General features: G+C 38.1%; 1 protein-coding gene across 2 annotated transcripts; it reads right to left on the bottom strand.

Annotated features, from left to right (window-relative positions):
- Nucleotides 1-1855: 1855 nt before the first annotated feature.
- Nucleotides 1856-21055, bottom strand: stk17al (serine/threonine kinase 17a like). 2 transcript variants are annotated; one of them, XM_052132828.1, is made up of 8 exons: nt 21010-21055; nt 20660-20815; nt 14277-14489; nt 8993-9137; nt 7562-7688; nt 6782-6830; nt 5426-5605; nt 1856-3542 (listed from the first exon to the last, which is right to left on the bottom strand). In XM_052132828.1, the coding sequence occupies exons 2-8, from the start codon at nt 20755-20757 to the stop codon at nt 3275-3277; spliced, it is 1080 nt and encodes a 359-aa protein (XP_051988788.1). In that variant the 5' UTR covers nt 20758-20815; nt 21010-21055; the 3' UTR covers nt 1856-3274. The 2 variants fall into 2 exon arrangements, with proteins under 2 accessions (XP_051988788.1, XP_051988787.1); XM_052132827.1 differs by having other exon boundaries at nt 20660-21051.
- Nucleotides 21056-21400: the final 345 nt, after the last annotated feature.

A 21400-nucleotide genomic window follows, 5' to 3' on the forward strand; every position in this document is an offset into this window, starting at 1 on the left:
TTTGTGTTGAGTGGGCATGTACCATACAGCAGACATCTGTTTTCAGAATATAGTGATTTGAAAGCGAGATTATCTCCAGTGGAATGAACTTAAGACAGAGGTTAGAATAAACAAGCTCACATTCCATCACTGACCTCAAGGTATATGATATATAACCCTGTGAAATGTAATTTGAAACATCCATTGCCTCATGCATGATGGAAATACATACACACATGCATATACTTCCACAGAGCAGAGATGACTACCACCTTTCATCTTTCAGTACTCGTTAAAGTGATTCTCACCATGATCACTTCTCTCTTTGGCTCTCTTGTTCCCTCTTCCTCTGTGTATCTCACCTTAATGAGCTCTAATCAGGTCAGAGGCGTAAAGGAATGTCCCAGTTATGCAAGATCTTGGATCTGTCTCCAGGGAAAGTCACTGAGGTTAAAAAGGAGACAGTGAAAAGGGATTGTTGTCACTCTGAGAGAATGAATCAAGGGAGAGAAAAAGAAAGCAAGAGAGAGACAGAAAACACATGCCTTAACCTGTCAGGTGTGTTTTGATAAGTAAATCTTGACACCTATTTAGCAGTGACATCATACTACAAAACCATTATAGTTACACTTGTCTAAGTCTATTGCAAGTCTATTAGTTCTTCAGATCAGTGGATTTCTGCATTCTTTAAAGCACCAAAACGATGTTTTTTGATTTCTAAAATATAATAAAAAGGTTTTCATGGAATTCTAAAAGGTACTCCAAAGGCATCAGGCTGTAAAACCCTTTTTGGTTCTAATTAGAGCCTTTGTTTTTAAGAGTGATGGTTCATCTTCTACATAAAGCCCTTCTGGTGTCCCTCAGTCATGTAACTTCTTAGGTGAGGTGGCTTGGACCACTTATATTAAGATTTTTCTTTGTTCGCATTTGTTTTGAATTCCTGATTCCTTTCCGTAATTTTCCTTGTTGCAGCGGCCCTCTGCTGTGGTGAGTTGAGCAATAAGATTAGCAATGACATTTCATTATGAGTTTGTCACACCATAATGTCACAGTATGAAGGACAGGGAAACTGGTTCACACACTTAACAAAGATTGACCAAATGCTGCAATGCAGTTTGTACCTACAGAATTAAAGGTACACAGGGTTCCTTGTAAAAATCAAAACATTTCAACTGTAAAATTAGTTGAAACAACAAATCCATAGGTTTTTATTTTCAATTAACGTTAAGATTTTAGGTCTTTTAAATTCATATGTAAATTAATAAGGAAAAGTGAATATTTTAAGTACTTTTGAATAAGGTTATTTTCCTGAAAATAGGGTGAATCAAGAGTGAGGTGAAGAAATGTAATGTCAATAGAAGGTGGAAAGAGACAGCAAGAGGAGGAACAAGAACGGAAAGAAAAAGAATCAGTAGACTCAACAATTTTCCTGCAAAACAACACTGCGTTCCTCCAATTCCCCAGGGAAACGGGAACTACACAAACCAGGGTGGGGGCATGTATGCATGCGTGTCCAGGAAGAACGCTAGCACACGGAGGAAGACCACATTCAAACAAGAATCATTGGCAGACAACATTGTTGTTCAACCGGTGTGTTTTTAAGAATGCAGAATTCTTAAATCAATTCTAATTTAATCGACTGGAATTTCCTAAATAACTACCATTGATAAGATTAATAGGCAAATATTATGCTGTTAAGAAAATATGATCATCAAAAATAACCGTTTTCATTATATTCTTTGGTTGCGCAACACACTGCATTATTAGATCAGACCTTCAGGAGAACTGTGCTTGGATAGATGTTCTGGGATTTCTGACTAGCTCTTAACATGGTAAATGAACAAAATACTGATAATAGAACACAAGAGTCTTCATATATGTTTAATACAAAATTATCATTTATTGTCTTCAATATTTTGCCAGGCATGCCAGTAATACATATAAGTAGCCCAATCGGACACAAGTGCAAACATTTTAAGCACTGGTTAAAAATACCTAAATTAATTACAATATTTTTATATTATCATATTATCATAAAATACAGACAGTAGAAAAATACATGTTTTTTTTTTTTTTTACACATTCTTTTTAAAATAAAAAATATACACTTAATTCAAAGCCTTTTGCTTGTTGTGCGCTGTTCTTCTCAAATGCAAACATCTTCCACAACAGTCTGTAATATACACATCACAAAAGACATTCTTAACGGCACCTCAGTTTAAGTACAATCACAGGGTCTCAAAATAAACCCCACTCAATCACTGACATTCTATTGGTGGAAAATGTACCTCTCCTTTGCCATGATGTCAAAACCAAACATAAAAATAACATACAGAATATATTCAAATAAAAACGCAATATTGGTACAAGACGAATGTGCAATTATAGCAAACTTGATAGTGGTTTTGTGGCACTCAACAGAAATTATGTGAGAAAGAACAGAACGTCGATTGTGGGCATGTACGATTATACCATCTTGAACTACTTGTGCTTGTTGGTAGATTCAAGCATAACCTCTTTTCTTTTTTCTCCAAAAGTGCTTGAACAAAGGCCTCTGACATTGAATAATTTTAAAAGTTCATTGCAGATACCACCCTGAAAGTTTGGTGCAACCTAACAGCTGGATTTGAAGCAACAGAAGAAAAAAATCAAATCTACTGTGTTGACTAAGAGCCTTAATGGTGAAGTTTAAAATTGAGCAAATGAGAATAATGGGCTTGCGTTGAAGAAACAGCAGTTCTTTGTAATATTTCACAATATGTGTTGGTCCAAGTGATGACGATTAAAAGATGTCAATTCCTCAGAGCTTCTTGTTTTCTTCCTACAAAGCTTCCTTTTCCCATCCTACAAAGCTGCAGGCACATCCTGGGGAGACTTCAATTTGAGTTTGACCAATTACAGACAGCACAGAAAAGGTTCAATCCAGGCTAAAAGAATAATGTCTTAAGGATTTCAGAACCTTTATAAAAAGAACTTAAGAATGCTTTAAGGGTTTATAAAAGCTGTTCAGATCTCTCAGATATGCTGTAGACACATGCACATACCTCTGTGGTCATAAGGGAAATTACTCAAATTCACACTGACAGTGCCCGAACACAGACAGCTATACATCCTACACAACGATACACAAAAGACTTTACACACACATACACTGGTGCCACAAACACCTGAGTAGACTGCTGCTGTCCATTCCAAACCAGTTTGGCAGGTTGAGTCTTTCGGTCAGTAACATGGAGGAACCTCATTGGGCTGCAGAACTCAAGCTCCCCATTTATTGAGCAATCTTGTCTGTCACTTAACATATGAGTTCTTGCTGTATCTCAGGACGGGATGGGAAGGGTTCTGAAAAACTGAAAGTATCCCGACCCGTCTTCAGCTCTACCTGGCCCGGGTAGGTGGGAAATGAAGTCATGACAACAAGCTCTGGGGAAGGTACAGGACTTTCGGGCTCAGATTCTGATTGGCTGGCTTCTTGTTCATTGAGAGGAGAATCAACAGAATGGTGATGAGAGTGGCTGTTCAACCAGGGATGATTTAAACACTGTTCTGCAGTTGCTCGTTTTCTGCAAGGGGAACAAAAAAACAGGAAAACTGTTAGACAAAGTTAGACAAAAAAAAAAAAAAAAAGGGATGAAAGAGTGTGCTTAATATTATAGATACAGATAATAATTTTGACAAAATATTTTTACAGATAATTACATTTTTGATGATAATTTATTTAAGTTGTATATTGCTAATAACATGTATTAAACTAATTATTTGTTGACTATGAAGAGAATTAGGCCTTGTAAAACAAGGCCTAATTTGGGCAGTAAGTGATACAATTTTAAGCTATTATTGTGTCTAAAATTATCTAAAAGCTGTTATGCTGTTGCTCATTTTCTAATTAAATGGCGAAAAATGTGGTTGAAAACGTCAAGTGTGCTTGTGCTTCTTATCAGAGGAGATTGAACAGTTTGACCAAAATTACCCGATAATTACAATTCAGTTATCGATTCTTTATTGTAGGGTTTACCAATAAAGTTGAATATGGTTAGCAAAGATTAACTCAAACTAGGACAAACCTTTCAAGATTTGTGAGGTTAAAGATAAAGGTTAAATCTGCCAATAAATTGTGTTAATTATTTGTTGCACAATATTAGTCTTGTAAAGCATGCCGTTCACCTTTAGTCTTAAGAGATTTAGCTGTTATTGTGTCTAAAATCAGAGATAAAACCCATTCAAAATTGGTAATCAGACACTTAAATGGATAGCTCACCCAAAAATTTTAATTCTCTCATCTTTTACTCCCCTCATGCTGTCCCAGATGTGTATATGATCCATGTTATCTTAAGCAATCTAATTGGCTTTGTGAGAGAATGGACAAAAATGATTTTTTTTCCACTGTACATCTTGCCATTACAATCTCTAGGCTTTATCATGATTTCAAGCACGATTACACTACCTAGTGCCTGATGCATTCGCAGAGCACTAGGTGGCGCTAGGAAGAGTAATCAAGCTTGAAATCCTGATCGCCAAGGAGACTGCTGATGTCAAGATTCATCATGAAAAAGGAGTCATATTTTGGTCTGTTCTCACTCAAAACCGACAAGATTGCTTCAGAAAACAAAATTAAACCACTGGAGTCCTATGGATTACCTTTAACCAGCCTTTGTGCTTTTCAGAGCTTCATGATTTTAGTCACCACTCACTTGCATTTTATAGACCTCCAGAGCTGAGATATTCGACTACAAATCTGGGATGGCATGAGGGTGAGTAAATGATGAACTATTGTGAACCATTCCTTTAGACATAATAAATAATAACTATTAGTGGCCAATACCAGTCGATCTCTCCTTTTTATATATTAATAAACTTAAGTTATCTTCAAAACTGAGTATCTCCATCAGTCCAGCAAAAATGTGAGGGACATCTCGTTTTGGTTCCCAGGTTTCTCCTTCACTAAAATTACTCACACTCTGAGGAATTTTTCCACATAGCTTTAGGCTCTCATTTTTCCTCTCCGGCTTTCTCAGCACTTGATGATTTACAGGCATTAAGTTTCATGAAGCACAGACACACAGTGCTGGATCATAGACGGTGGCTGCTATCATTTCCAATAGAGCTGTGATGGTGACAGATCTGGACTGCCATTAGTTAAACAGACAGACCTGAAATGGCCTTCACTGCTCATCAGCTGCAGTAGGAGCTCAGTGATATGGGAAACCAGTAAGGCAGCAAGGCTGCAAAGCCATTACATTTTAATGAGAGGAACGAGGATTGCATTGAAATTACAGGTCCCGTTTATTATTCTACTGACTGGGGCAGTGCCAAGTAAAGCCACTCCATCAATCAGGTTATGTAAGCTTGCCTAAACAAAACTCAAGCGTGACACTGTAATTTCCTGAAGCTGTAGTTTCTGATTCTAAATCTACCACACTCACAAATAATAGCCCCTTTCCCCTACCTGGGGTTTTTGATGAGCAGTGATTGTATGAAGTCCACAGCGAGGTCGGAGATGCCCTGAAAGACATCCTGCGAGTAGTCCACGTTGACCTGGGAGATGTTCAGGAAGGTCTCCTGTTTGTCGTCCCCCAGAAAAGGAGACTCTCCTGTCAGCATCACATAAGTTAGTACACCAATACTCCTGTAAGAAGACAGGGGCAACACATATCAGTAAAAGGGCAACTCTATTAGAGAAGAACTTTATTATTTACTGGGGTGAGAATGCTTTTAACCAGATTTGTATATATTTTTTTAAATAAATCAGTCAAAGTTGTTGCTATGCAGCTGCTAAAGTGTTTACGCGTTATGGGGTATCTAGGGTGGTAACTTAATAGTCCACCCCCAAATCTTTATACTATTCTGGTCCCTAGATCTGGCTCAGGTAACTCCAGTGTAAGCCTGTGAGGTTTTTCCATCCATTGGGTGAAAATATTTAGTTTGAAATATTTAGTATTATGTGGCTTCCTTAAAAAGCTACATAATTTGCATGATGAGTTGTGCTAAAAGTTTAGAACAAATCCCTAGCCCAAATTTGGTTAGCAAGCACCACTAAAAAAGAAATTATGAAAAGTAGCAAATGTTATAGAAAGTAATGTTGGATGAGGTAAAAGTTAGCCTGTCTAAAATATACAGAATAATGATAAACAAATATAAAACAGAATGATGAGGTAAAAAAGGTCAAACACCTTTTACACCAAACCGATACGTGAGAACAAACGGGTGAATTTTCAAGGCACTGATTGTAAAGGATTCAAGTCTACTGATAATGTGTGTCACCAACAGGTTTATTGGACTACTAAATTATAGCAACATAACACTATCCTTCATTTATATCTCTGCTTTTATGTCCCATTTAACCAGATGTCACATTGTTAAACTTATCTATGCTAAATGGTCTTTATAAAACACTTCATATGTATGTGTCACATAGCCTGACACACACACACACAGGCAGAAATCGCGGGGGGGTCGGGACCCCCCCTATCTGAGGGTTGTCCCCCCCTAAAATATCATAAAATATGTGTATTGTAAATAATATAATGATATATTCTTAAAATAATTGTTTAAGAAATAAAATAATACAAATGCAAACGGGGCAACAACAAAAAAAAACCTTGGTGTCCTCTTCAAAAATTGCTCGAGAATTTTTATGTTTACTGTCCCCCCCAACATTTTTATGAAATTTTCACCCCTGCGCGTGCACACACACGCACACACACACACACACACACACACACACACACACACACACACACACACACACACACACACACACACACACACACACGACTCTGGACACCTGAATAGTTCAACTTACCACATGTCAGTAGCTGTGCTGATGGGCTCATAGTTCAGAATTTCAGGAGCTAGAAAGACAGAAACACATTTATCAAATGTCTGATAACCCTTCATACACCGATACAGTACAAAACAAACATTTTCAGTATCTCAGCTGTCCTATACAAAGTGTTGACCAAACATCCTGCTGACACACATATCTAGATAAATGGTCAGATGGTTATCCATTAACATTTTAATCTTACAAATGTTCACACATTGCTTCTAAGAAAGGGGCCTTCAGCCTTTTCAGGCCACCTTGTTAGAGCGACGAGATAGGAACCCTTTAAAATGGAGTGCTGGATTTTAAGCTTGGCCTAGAACATGTGTAGTACCATATAAATGCATTTACATGTTATGGTGCTTACATTGCAATGCCATTACAGTAATAATAATAATAATAATTATTATTATTTGTACATGTACAGTCATATAGTTGTATATTACATTTTAATTTAACTTAAAGTACAAAACTTAAAAAGGTAGGGACTATTAATAACATTTTATTTAATGTATTAATAAAAAAAATGCAGTAATACATTAAAACATTTTAAGTTTAGATAAAGCAATATTTGGTGGGTGGCCTAACGAAGACAAGGGTACCCTTTTTTAAAATCTCCTGAAAGTGAGGGGGTGGCAGCTTAGTCAACAGTCATGTGAAGTTTCACTAATGCTACACAAGTTTTTGGTTTACTTCGAAAGCAAACTTGTCGCTCTGCAGGAAGCTTTGCGGTTTGCAAATTAGGGATGTCTGACTCACCCACATACTCAGGAGTGCCCAGGATCTCCCGTAACTCTGATGCACTGTCCACTCGACGCGACAAGCCGAAATCAACAATACGGATGTCGCCCAACGGCTGAGCACTGGTCAACAGGATGTTCTGAGGCTGGAGAAAACAACAAATACTGACATTAGTCAACATAAAATTAAAATGGACATATTCCTCGTCTTGTTGTGAACAACTCATTTGATAATCTTCACATCTAAAAAAACAAATTGCTCCACCACTAAAACTATGTTCTTTTGTCAGCTAATATAATCAAATCCTCTTATTTTATTTTTTTAAACCCCTCCATGATCCATTCTTGTACGTAAAGTCTTTTCACCATCTACTCAATTCCCAACGGATAAAATCAAGTCTCGTCTTACAGATTTTATTAAATATCCTGATGCCTTCTGAAATCGGCAGATTACACAAGTTAAATGGGTTGCAAACGGTGTTTCATGTTGACTTGAAGATTGTGGGAAAATAATTGATGAATTACACATTGAAATTACGAACTGAAGGACAGAACATCTTTTCCACATATACACATCACATGCTGGGAAAATTACTGTAGTTAACAACAGCTTTTTAAGTAATTAAAATTTTACACAATCCAATACGTAAATGTGAAAATCATAAGTCATTCTTTAAACGCCCTATACAAAACAGTTTGTACCTCAAGCACACACCCAATAAACTTACTGTAAATTAAATGAACCCTTTCGTTCAGTTATGTATCCTGAGGCACAAAACCGACAGGTGTGATGCCAGATTAGAGCCGTTCAAAGATTTAACACACCCAATTGAGCACAACGGATCAATTTAACACACTCTGTCATTCCTTGTGAGAACTGGTTTGTCCTATTGTATGCCACCATTACAAACAGGACATGTTCATTGTATTAACAAGGAACACTACCAAAGGTTGGGCTGCAGTTCAATACCATTAACTCATGTTCTCCTAAACTTCTCCCTTCACACATGCTCTCGCTGTTCTTTGGCCTGAGGCCAGTCTCATTAACATCTTTGATGAGAGAGAAGACCTCTCACATTGAGACACCTTGTAAAGAAGAATATAAAGGAAGATGCCTCTGAACGGTTAAAATTAACAAGCGCTGACCACAGGATATGGAACAAATGTGAAGGACAAAACAAAAGCAGGGGTTTATTTTATCCCAAAACGGAGTAAAAACAAACACTCATAACATCTCAGAGGAGACTGAAGCGGAAGCAATCATTTCTCCGACCACACTAAAGTGAACTTTAAAGGTGGTGTACATTACAACAAAACTGTTCTGGCAGTCCCACACAGCCAAACATAACCAAAAAGATTACCTTGAGACTTTGCAGGCCACTGATTGCATAATCATAATGATAAACATGTGAAAAACATGAATATAAACATGGTAATGAACAACACTTGCCTTGAGATCCAGATGCACCACGTTGTTTTGATGAAGACAGGTCACACCTGTTAAAATCTGCCTGGCCAATCGGATGACATCTTTCTCTGTGAAGGCCTCATCATTGTCAGCAACACACTGGTTAAAAATTTCACCTCCAGCAGCACTGAGAAAAAGACAGAAAGGTTACAATGTAATTCTCAAGTCTCAAGATCTCTCTCTTACACACAAACACACCCTGGATGGGGGTCAAATTTCTTTCAAAAGGGAAATTCTTTTCAAGAATTCAAACTTTTTGGGATACAAATTAAGTAAATGGTGACAGAGGCTGTCGATCCCTAACATTCTAGGTCTAACATCGCCTTTTGTGTTCAATGATATGGGAAAAATTCATGCAGGTTTGGAACAACATGAAGGTGAATAAACTCATCCCATTGCAACCAATTCTTCCCATATCTGTGATCTAGAATCACAGTTTCAAACATGACAGAAAGGTCGTTGTCCCAGTTGCTGATATCAGCTCTGTACCTCTCACATCATCATTTTACTGCTGCAAGCAATAACCTCGACCTCAATAAACCGAACCTTAAAAAAAAAAAATCAGCCAGCAATCAACAGCACAGGCTCACCACCCACATCATACAACTTCAAATGCCAGGTGTTCACTCTCTTAAATCATTATAATCTGTTCTCTCCAACAAGACGCCTAATTATCAAATTAGAGGAGACTTCTGGTACCAGCGGAGTGGTGGAACCTCAGCCTTACGTAACCCTTGCGAGGGCTACCGTGACCACAAGGATTTGCAGGCGGATACTCCTTTGGGCGATGAAAGACTGGGAAAATCAGGCCCATGTGTAGTGGATTTCTTGCCGCACACAAATTTATACACACATTCACTTTTCTATCTTAAGTGGACACTCTTCAGGCCTATGACTTTGAGCAAGTATGGTGTCTGTGTTACATAACCTCTCAATCCAGCTGAATAAATAGGCGATTCTTGGTACTGCTTATCTGATTAGCCATCAGAGGCTTATAAAGTAAGAACACTGAGATATTGAGAACCTTTCACCTCCCTTTAATCAAACACATCAAAACAACTCAAGCTCTTAACCATAATCGAATAAACCCTCCACCATAAATTCCATCCCCAAGTCACTGATTTCTAAGTAATACCAGCAAAACATTCCTCAAAGAAATCTGTTAATACTCACGCATGTGCAGGGTCACATCCTTACTGCCTTTCATGTACAGATTTTTTTTTTTAGGTTTTGTTGTGAGTAAAAGAGAAAATCTGAAACATCTATACAAGGATTAAACCAATAGACCTACTCGATATTGGAGGGGGACCAAAGGTACATTCACATTTATTCATTTGGCAGACACTTTTATCCAAAGTGACTTACAACTGCATTCAGCCACTGAAAATGCTAAATGTATTTACCAAAATCCTGTTTTGGGGGAATATTGCAATCCGATGTGAGCAGAGAGAGGAGATGATGAATATAAAGAGAGCAGTCAAAAGTAATGAGTGACAGTTTGCTCTCTGGTCTTAAGACATGGGAATGTGAACCAGAGGCAGAGATCGTTCAACAAATAAACATTTTCATGAACAGAAAACAGGGATAAAAATATTCTACCCGCTACCAAGACCACCAAGAGTGCAGTTCCCCTCTAACGAGAACAGATCTAAACTCTAAAAGGAACAATCTAGGCAGGATTCTTAGTTTTGTAACAGAGGAAATAAGACAACAAATTACTACCAAAAGCAGATGCTCCATAAATAAAGGGCTTTTAAGGGATAAAGTCTCTGGGATATCCAAAAACCACTACAGCACATGGACAGTGCTCTCTAGAAGTTCCAAAATCTGCCCCCAAAAAGAAAGCTGTCAAGACTTCATATGTGCCAGATGTCTTGATTCTCCAGTTTTACAGGGGATTAACAGTGGGCTGAACTAGAGGCGGTGGGACACTGTACATTTTCATCTGTCAAAAGAACTTAAGAAGCCACTGAACACTCTGTTTTGGAGAATTCTCAAGCATTTGATCAAGCAAATAAGCTAAACAGAGAAGAACAGGTGATAACGATGAAGACTGGTGACAAGAGACTTGCATCAGAGCTTTCCCAGAAAGATAAATGTCAGACTGGGCAAAGTAGTAAGGGATGGCCCATTTAATTTACAGGTTAAGCATTGAAAAACATGTCAACACAAATAACACAACATGGATAATATTTTGCTATCTGGTTGATAAAGTATTCATAGTAGCTGTTAGTGTGTTGCTGTGCAGATTCTAAGGGGCTCTGGGTAGATGCTAGGGTGCTGTTAGGGTATTCTTGGTGGTTGCTTATTGACACAAGTCAAAAGAACCCACCAATGGGTCACTATATGGCTTTCTGATTCCTAGATATGGCTAGGATACATTCTTCAATGCAGGTCCAAGTTCATTTTGTTGACCATTAGGTGAAAATTGTACATGTATTTGTTTAGAAAAAGTAATAGCACAGCTCTACTAAACAAGCTGAACAATTTAAGGTATCATTACATAATATCCATAGCCCAAATGGCACTGGAGTTATGCACCAAAGTTTTATGCCTGAATAATCCAAGTAAGAGAAATAAGAACCAAGAATGTCAAGAATCTATAACCGAAGTTTCTTCTTGGTTGCTTGACTTACAGTTAGACCTGTTACATGAATCGACCTGTTCCAATACAATTTTAGCTAGTACATGAAAGACATTAAAAATAAACTCACTTTCCACCTAACACACGTATATATGGCCTAGGGTTAGTATATAATTATCCAAGACTCTATGCTGGTCTGTTACCACAAAGTTGCATGGGGTGTTTGTGTGTGTGTTTGGTAAATGTAATTATAAATTCTTGTTCCCCGTTTTACAATAGCTTGGGTTTTAACTTTAAATGGCAGAGACAAGAATTCTGATCGTTTCTGACAGAGGATGTGGGGATGCATTGCGAATGCGAGTAAGTCGCTGCTCTGCTTTCAGACGAAAAGCCACAGGAAATGAAAACTGAAGTGTCTCTTTCTGTCTGTCTCTTTGGTTCAACTGGTTTTACTGCTAAACCTGCCCACGTCAAGTTAGAAGGATTTAACTAACACCAGAACAACAAAAATAAAAAAAGCAGACACATTGTTTCTTACAAAATCAGACACATTGTCCTAACACGCAAGCCAACAAGCAAAATGAAAACAGAAACAACAAGTAGGGCTGAACTTCTCTTCAAAACCAAAGCATGAATAATCCATATACTTTCCATCACATGATGGAAAAACACTAACAGAATGGTATTTGGAGTGCGTTTGCCTAAATCTGACTGACATGCGTGAGCTCTCACACAACAACTGACATCTAAAACCTGAGAAGCTATATCTTCCTTATAAGGTAAACTCTTTACAGTTGATGGGTGTGCTTATGTGTCATCGATTGGCATACAGTTGTCTCTTCAGTGGAAGTGGCTGCATGCAGGAAGTGGGCTTACAATTGTTTTTTGTGGTAAGATACCTCGAGACAGAATGCAAATGTAATCGATCGATTTTTCAATACTTCCGTCATTCAACCAGTCAGATGCTGGAATAGACAGACGCACTCAAAACATCCAAAAAGGGGCTGTAGAAACAGAGTTCACCAAAAAAAAGCAATACTGATCCCAGAGTAAAAGAAAAACACTAAATACCATCAACAAATAAGGAGATATGAAAGATAGAGAAGCAGAGTGTTATGTAAAGCATTTTAAACTTAATGACCTATAATTTTCTCCTCATTAGTGAATGTTTTCATCTACTGTGTTACTGGAAAGACAAAATAGTGTGACTACACTTCAGCTGACAGTTTTGCATATAGAAAGACTTTTTATTTTCTTGTTGCGAATACCCAACATGAAACTATGGTGAAGAGCTGCCGCAGTCATCACATACGAACACTTAAAGGGGAAATATTTTTTAAATGTTACTATACAAACAATATATTTGTAGACCATTTCCCCCCGAAAAAATAAAAAGATTTACTATATTTACATGCACGGTTATAAATCGAGCTACAGCAGGTTTTTGCATAGCCGAGCTACAGTCTTCATCTATTTGTTCAAGTATACATGGCAATGTGTAATCGAATATTTGAAGGATGTCAGCAGAGGATGAGTGTTTAATACACATCACACATTCCCCGCTGACTTTCGGAGCATGCGTACAACGTTGAGAGAAACTGGCCCAATTAACATGCATGTTGGACAAAGACAAACTAAAATCACATATAGGTACAGTTGAAGTCATAAGTTTACATGCACATAGGTTGAAGTCATTCAAACTAATTTAACCACTCCACTGATTTCATATTAGCAAACTATAGCTTTGGCAAGTCGTTTAGGACATCTACATTGTGCATGACAAGTAATTTTTCAAACAATTGTTTACAGACAGCTTGTTTCACGTTTAATTGACTATTTCATAATCCCAGTGGTTCAGAAGTTTACATACACCAAGTTAACTGTACCTTTAAGCAGCTTGTAAAATTCCAGAAAATTAGGTCTCATTTGGCGTCTTTTTCAGTGAGCATGCTAACAAGTCCGACATGTTGACACTGACTAACCCAATAGCATTAGTTTGGGGTGGGACCTTTAAGTACCTTCTGTAGATTACAGCAGTGAACATAGGTGAACAACACTTTAGGTTCCAAAAGCGATTACATTCATAGGGTCTTCAAATATTTTGTGGCAATATATTGAGTTTCAGATATTTTGGATAATTTTAAGTGAGGTCTTAAAAGCATTGAACGTTTTCACTGGTGGGACTGATACTTTTAAGTTCAACAGAAAATTACAGGGGAAAGGAAATTGGTTTTGTGACTCTGAATTTGGCGTAGGAGCAGTGTGGTCAGGCAATGAAAACGGCGCTCAGTTGGGGTGGTTTCTGAGAAGTGGAAACGAGTGTGTTCTGATTTGACCCCTCTTGAGGAGCAACCGCTAGATCATCATATTCTCATGAAAGCAAATTTATCAATTTGTTTCTTTAGATTTTATTTTAACTGTTTTTGTATTGGAACATTGAGCTCCCTCTAAACAAGAACTAGTTCAACTGTGGTCTGCGGTAAAATTCAGTAAGGTACAAACACACACACATACTATAGAGTTATTAAAGATTCATCTTTGTGCCTGTAATTCTAATCAACTGGCGAGTTGGAATTGTTATGCATCATAAAACAAACCGCATAACACAGAGCTTTCTTTGTCAGGGCATTTTGCTGGATTACTGGCCAACAGAAGTTGCAAACTCGTCTATATGTGTCTTACCACTCTAACACGAGGATGATTTCTGTGGTGGTCTCGTAGACTTCATGCAGTGCCACGACATAAGGATTCACCTCTGCCGATTCCAGCACCGCAATCTCGTTCAGAATGTCACCACGGCAATCCTGACCCTTCCGCCTTTTCCTCAAGAACTTTGCAGCATGCTCCTTCCCAGTAGTCTTTTCCACACACTTCTTTACTACAGCAAACTTGCCCCTAAGTGCACATAAAAAAAATAAAACATACACAGAACAATTCATTAACACGATTTGGGAGAGGCTAAAACAGAATAAGGCTTTCAAAATATAATCATTTGATAATGAGCTAACATTAATGTTCACTTAAAACTTTAGATTTAGACTACATCCACACTAAAGATGGAAAATGATCGAAATGCTGAACATGGCGTTTTCAAATAAAAACAGGATGTGGCCTGAATTCCACAACATAATTCTAATTGATCAGTTGTGGAATTCTGTGGTCAAATTTTTGATGAGCGCTAAAAGAGACTATTTAGTAGAAACGGGCCACTTATGGACACACTTATGTGTGTCTCACATCTTTGCAATCTTTCTCAAAAATAGAGCCATTTCAGATCGATATTTCGCATCAATTGATTTATTTGGTAAGAAGTAATAAGCAGAATAATGTTCGGTTACTTATTTACTGTGTTTCATTCATTACACATCAGAGAGAACTTAAACTTGTACAACGTGTTCATAAGTTACCGTTAAGTTAGTATGGTGATAATTCCTGCCAAAAGACAGAAACAAGAGTATAAGAGTGTTGCTCACTGATAAGACATTTGAACGTTATTCTTAAAAAAAATAAACTGCCTATCTGACTGACGAGGACGTAGTCGTGGCCATCACTATAATGATAGAAAGGTGTTAAAGAGTAATTACAACCCAGGTGACGAGCCTTACTGCTCTCCCTCTCCCGCAGACAGACACATGACCACGCCCCTCATGCCACATTGACCCACATGTAATGAGCAAGCTGCTACTATGGACAAACACACACAAAAACTCCGGTGACATCTGAATAGCGCTGTTCAGTACAACAGTCTTTTTTCCATTTTTGAGTTCCCTCACGAATTCATAATGCATTTTAAGAATAGAAGTTTTTTATTTTAAGATTGAAATTAGGTCTGTGGTTAACATAACTTGAAGAGACTTTCCTGTTTTGTTCCAAGTTGCTACAGAAGGACAAAATTGACTTATTACCACCATGCCATGTCAAGCACATATGCAAGGAAACCCGTGGTGAATTAGCCTTCCGGATTGGCCAACAAATTGACAAAATTAGCAGCTCTTTTGGGCTGATGATCTAAAGACGAAGATGATGGAGTGAGAACTCTCTTTTTATTCTTTCTTAAGGCATCCATTTTTCACTATCATGATCTTTCACTCTGACGCAAAGATGATAAGACTAACAGTTGGAACTGTCAAAGTATGCTCAGCTCTCACACAGAGTCTCATTCACAACTGACTTCCTGCTACCTCCCTTCTCTGACCTTTGCACACATCTATCTGTCAAAAGACACACAGGCTGCTGCACACACACAAAGGGCAGGCCTGTCAGTGAAGACATTCTCTTATCTGACAGTGAGAGGGACGAATGGCTCTTTACAACACCAACCCCGCCTCCTCTTTAGACCATCTCATAAAGAGACACCAGTTTGTGTGTGTGGTAGAGATCTCAAAAGACAGACCACCCACTCTTCCCAGACTCGTTTATTGAGAGTCAATGGTGTCCACTCCTCCCACCTTAGTTTAGCCAATGACCAAACATGACACTTAAAAACAAAATACAGCCCCCTGTGACCTCTCCTCTGTCCACAGCTTGTCTCTTACAATATATGTCTCCATTAACATCCTACTTAAAAGTTTGATGTGAACTGATGTGAAGACACACAGGTAGAAAATAGAAGACTGTCACAATACAGCTTCTAGTTGGGACTTGACGAGTACAGTTTTCTTTCCCAAGATGATGCATTTCCAATTGAAATGGGTAGTTGGGGAAGGAGATAAAAAGGAAAAAAATATTGAAGGGCTTTTTTTTTTTTTAAATAAAAAAAAAAAAGCCAATATTCTGGTTTTATTTGTGGAAAATTGTTGATTACCACAAATTAATTTCAACTCGTCCCTCCTTTTCTTAAAAAAATTAAAGCAAAAATCGAGACAACAGTGAGGCACTTCAAATGCAAGTGAATGGGGCCAATTTTTGGAGGGTTAAAACACAGAAATGTGAAGCCTTATAATTCATATAAGTGCTTTTATAAAATATATATGTTATATATGTATGTTATAACTTGTGTATTATCTGAGCTGTAAAGTTGTTTAAATTGTAACTTTTACAGTCATTTTATGGTTATATTACATTGTCATGGCAACCAAGTTGTAAAATTGGCTAAACTTATCACTTACTATCCTTTTCTGTGTTATCACACTAAAATCATGTTAGCACATATTGTTTATGTATCGTGTCTATACTTTTGATAAAGTATTTTAATGGTCAAAAATTGGCCCCATTCACTTGAACTGCAAGTACATTACTGTAACCCAGATTGTCACTTTGTTTTTTGTTTTTTAAGAAAGGAGGTGCAAGTCAAAATAATTTTTTGTGGTAATCAATATTATGCCACAAATGCTGTTGCTTGAGATTAACTTCTATTGAACCCAGAATATTCCTTTAACTTTAAGCCAGGAAACATTGATTTGCTACTTGCTATTGCTTTTCAGAGGCAGATGGTATTAGGGTAAGGGAACATTCTCATTCTAGAGAACAGCTGATTGGACAGTGTATAAACGTTTTCTGTTGTTTTTGTGTTAGCATTTCCCAGGATTATGGAATCCTGAAAAGCCCCTCAATCTCCAGAAGTCTATGTTTGCAATGGATGCATTTTTGTCAATGTAATGGATTTCCTGCTTAACGTGCAAGGTTGGCAAGGTTGGGTGCGTTGAGCACCCAAGAATCTGAGTTCAATCTGACCAATCGGAGTTCACGTGGAGTTAAACAAAGAAAAGTGCATTTGATGCCAACTTTCAGATCAGCGCTGTTTTCCAATAGTTTAATCACATGAACATTAACCCGAAATTAACTGGTATGTTTTTAACTGGTATAGAGCATTATTTAAATATCCAGAAGGTCCTTCAAAAGAAAATGGTTATGCAGTCTGGCCTCTGAGACAAGATAGAAAAAGACATAACCACAAATAAAGTGGATAGGGTGGTGACGAGGTCAGAGGTCATTGCATTAACTGCCGTATTTGCCCCCAACAAATGTGCCTTCCCCTCTTCTCAGAAGGGTTGTGAAAGAGCATGACGATGGCTGGACTGGGATGGGCTTGCTGGAGGGTGGAATATCATGAAAAAATTTCATGAAAGCAAGTTTGGGAGTTTTCTTCAAGGCCCTGCTTCTTATTTACAAAGCACCAGCAATTCAGTTTAAGCAGGTGTAACATACACTAAAAGTGTTGCGCTGTATTTGAACCAAGTTATTGCCATTCTTTTCAGAGCAAGAATGCTACTTTCTATGTTATGTACACTTATTTTAGATAAGCATATAAATCAGCGCTACTTGCAAGTGATTGAATGCTCTTTTACATTAAAGTGTGCCAGACTGCTGAATCGACATGCACATTTTTTGGCCACATCTGAATTGCATTAGTTCTTTCATGAAAACAAGTACTAAGTGGAACGGGTGCTAAAAGTAAAGACAAATAATGTCTTCTTTGCATGCAAATAAACCACACTTTCGGGTGGCCTAATTCATACTTGGCGAATTTCCCCCAAGGTCATTTGGTATTTGAGGCAGCATTGTGAAAACATATCTTATCCTCTTTTTATTCACAAAAACAGTCATCCTCAGTCTAAATCAATGACTCAAGAGCAGATAGAAGGAAACGTACGTGTATTCATCTTCAGCAATGACCCAGATACTGTGGTGGTTAGACTTCCTGTGTAAAATCAAACCATCACTCTTTCACTGTCTGTCTCCATTTCCCAATTTCATACTCTTGCCCAGATGGCAGAAGCATGTCCACTTTCTAAAAAGACTGACTATATACAGTCAAAGATGATTGGATAAACACTTTCAAACCACAAACAAGCAAATGTGCGCACAAACACACACATTTTCAAGCCATTATTCGAGGCGAATCGCACAGCCCCATTATTAAGAGACAGACTGAATCACATGCACAGCTGGCCAGTCTGCTACTGGTATGGCAGGGGGCTCACTGGCTCAGTCAACATCCCACAATTCTGTTGGGGAAATATTTCCCCATTCAGACCACCTCGACTGATGCTCAGCTGAACTTATGAACCTTTTAAATGGCTTCCAGAGTATAAAAATTAGATTACCAAAACAGCCACACAGCAAGAGAAAAAAAAACTATTGGATAGTGTCACACAACTTCTGTAAACACAAATGAAGTCAACAGAATATTTCTGGAGAGACGATGCCAAGACTAATAACGCTGTATCCTAGGGTTGCAATGCCACAACTAGACTTGTAGCAAACTTATGCAGTGATCAGGGAGGAAGAGGTGGGATTTTGAAGGTTAGAGTTAAACTCATTTTGGGATACACTTGGGGAAATCCAAAGATGATGTGCATAAAAATAACCTGTTAACTAACCAAACCAGGGCACAACTCAGAAGGACTTTTAAAAATTAGGACACCCACAACATTCAACAGGTATTAAGAGACATTGTCCAAAGCAGTTAGGACTCTTGGTTCTCAACATAAAGGGATCAAGAGAGAGCCCTCTCCACACTTACAATTATTACAATCAGACGAATTCCAAAATATAGGGCAGAAAATGACTGAAAATGGGACAAGAAACAAACACACCACTGATAACCAAACAACTAATCTTCAATCACAAACAATCAACAATAGCTGTTTGGGAATAGAGTTTGGATCTGATTTCATGGAAAAAAATAATTTTGCTGTTGGAGCCATGTGGCAAATGAATGGAGTGCTGACAACAGGGCCAGATGGTTTGGCCATTCAGTTAGACTCTTTCACACTCACACACTGAACGTACACTCTCCTGTCAATGTTACACACCATTGACTCTAGTGGGTTAGGGTGCACATATGTGTGTGTGTGTATGCATGTGCGCATGCATACTGCCAGCAGATAATCTAGGGGAGTGGGTATTTTATGGTCATCTGGAGAGATGAAGAATGAATCTAAATGTTGACGCTCACAAAAAAAAAAAAAAAGTTCAGTCTATAATCGCTGAACAAGCTGACCCTCTCAGCTCAATGTACTGAAACTGTGTGCGACTTCTGCAAATAATGCACATGTAAAGCATAAAGATGATGCACAAAGATATGAGAGAAAATAAATGAGGGAAAAAGAGGAGATTGTGTTCCGCTAAAGGAATTAGAAGATATTTATGTGACTGTTTCCGCTTCAGTCCCCCTTTACTAGAGCTTGGTACCCACTACCCACCAACATCTGCATTCCTCTTTGCATCAACGCACCTTGATGGTAAGCAAATCAGATAGGCTGCGCTATAAACAACAGCTTCCCGTTGTGAAGCTTCCCACAGTGTTTTTGAAAAACTCCTTTCAGATGGAAAACAATTATACATATAAACGATGTGATCCAAAGTGCATTTGAGCAGCAGTGAAACACTTTATGATGTTACATTCATACAAGCAGACAGAGAAGTTAGATTTAAGTTTGGAGCACAAGAAATATAAATAAATCTTGTGCAAATTGTCAGCTTTATGCCAAGCTAAAATGCCATTTCTAGCCATTTTTCATGCACATGTTACTTGGATAAAATATATGATCGTGCCTGGTAAGTAGGCCTATACATTTATTTATTCAGCGCCTCAAGTAAGAGGACCGCTTTTTTAGACGTCGTGTCAGGTAAAAAATATCGTTTTAAAAGCGCCTCTCGAAACACTGCGTTTGGTTATATGCGTTGCGTCTTGCTTTGTAGGTCCTCCGAACGACCCTGAAAATGTCAGGTTTACAGTTCACGGTAACAAATTGTCTACACTGCACGCGACCGACGCAATTAAACGCTCCCATTATAATTAATTGAGCTCTCTGGGCTACAAGTGAAGTTGCGTTCATTACCTATTATAGGAACGTTTTAATTGTACCGCATCGCTCGCTTGTTCGCAGTAAACACAGGGTGTGAGGTAGGCTATATCTTTAAAAAAAAAAAAAAAATGCTTTAACACAATGAGCCAAACGAACCTTTTGGCATGCAGCTGGCGGTGATTTACACTCGATTAATTGTCGCACCGGTCTCCACGTTTGTGAATCTCCAGCGGGCATCATAAAAGTAACCATTTTTTAAACTTTGTTTTTTTATGCATTAATTGGTGTATAATATTTTAAAAAAATAATTACCTGCCAAGCTCTTTACCGACCAGGTCATAGCTGTTCTTGAAGGGGTCGGTCCTAATCCGCGTGCGAATGTTTGTGACCATTCCGTTCCTGTTCATCATTACGCTGTCTTACTGTTACAGTCCTGCTGCGGGATAAAGTCTGGTGTTCTTCGAAACACTGGGCAAAAATATATAAATGTTTAGTCCATCAGGTCGCTATCAAGCCAAATTTGGTGAGGGGGAAAAGATGCTGCTTAGATAAATAAACTGTTGCACGGATAAAATCGGTAAAGCAAATGATTCCCTTGCCACAACGGTTGACGTTGCACAAATTTTTACTTCTGAAAGTTGTATGGGTTCAAAGAAACTCACAGGATTTGTTAAGAAGCGCTTAAGATCACCCCCGTCCAAGTAGCGGTAATTCAGTATGACACTACGGACAAACATTCCAAAGCAATAGGCGCATGAAAAACCCCGCCCCCAGTAAACGCGACCAATGGGAGTCTAGGATTTGATGAAGGGGCGGGGTTCGGCATGGGAATGTTGTGAAATGTGAACAAAGAAATGTGCACATTGACATCTCAGGGTAGATTGGCTGCATTTCCTCAGGGCAAAGTGATGTCTCTACCATCATGTGAAATTAAACTCACTTTTCTATATTCAAAGAACAAAGGTAGAGTATTGTCACATTTATTTCTGGTATTACTGGTTACAACATGCACTACGTTAAGCTAAAACATACATATGTTTAAGGGTTGTAGAT

This window comes from Xyrauchen texanus, chromosome 8, assembly GCF_025860055.1.
Source record: "Xyrauchen texanus isolate HMW12.3.18 chromosome 8, RBS_HiC_50CHRs, whole genome shotgun sequence".
NCBI classification, from domain to species: Eukaryota; Metazoa; Chordata; class Actinopteri; order Cypriniformes; family Catostomidae; genus Xyrauchen; species Xyrauchen texanus.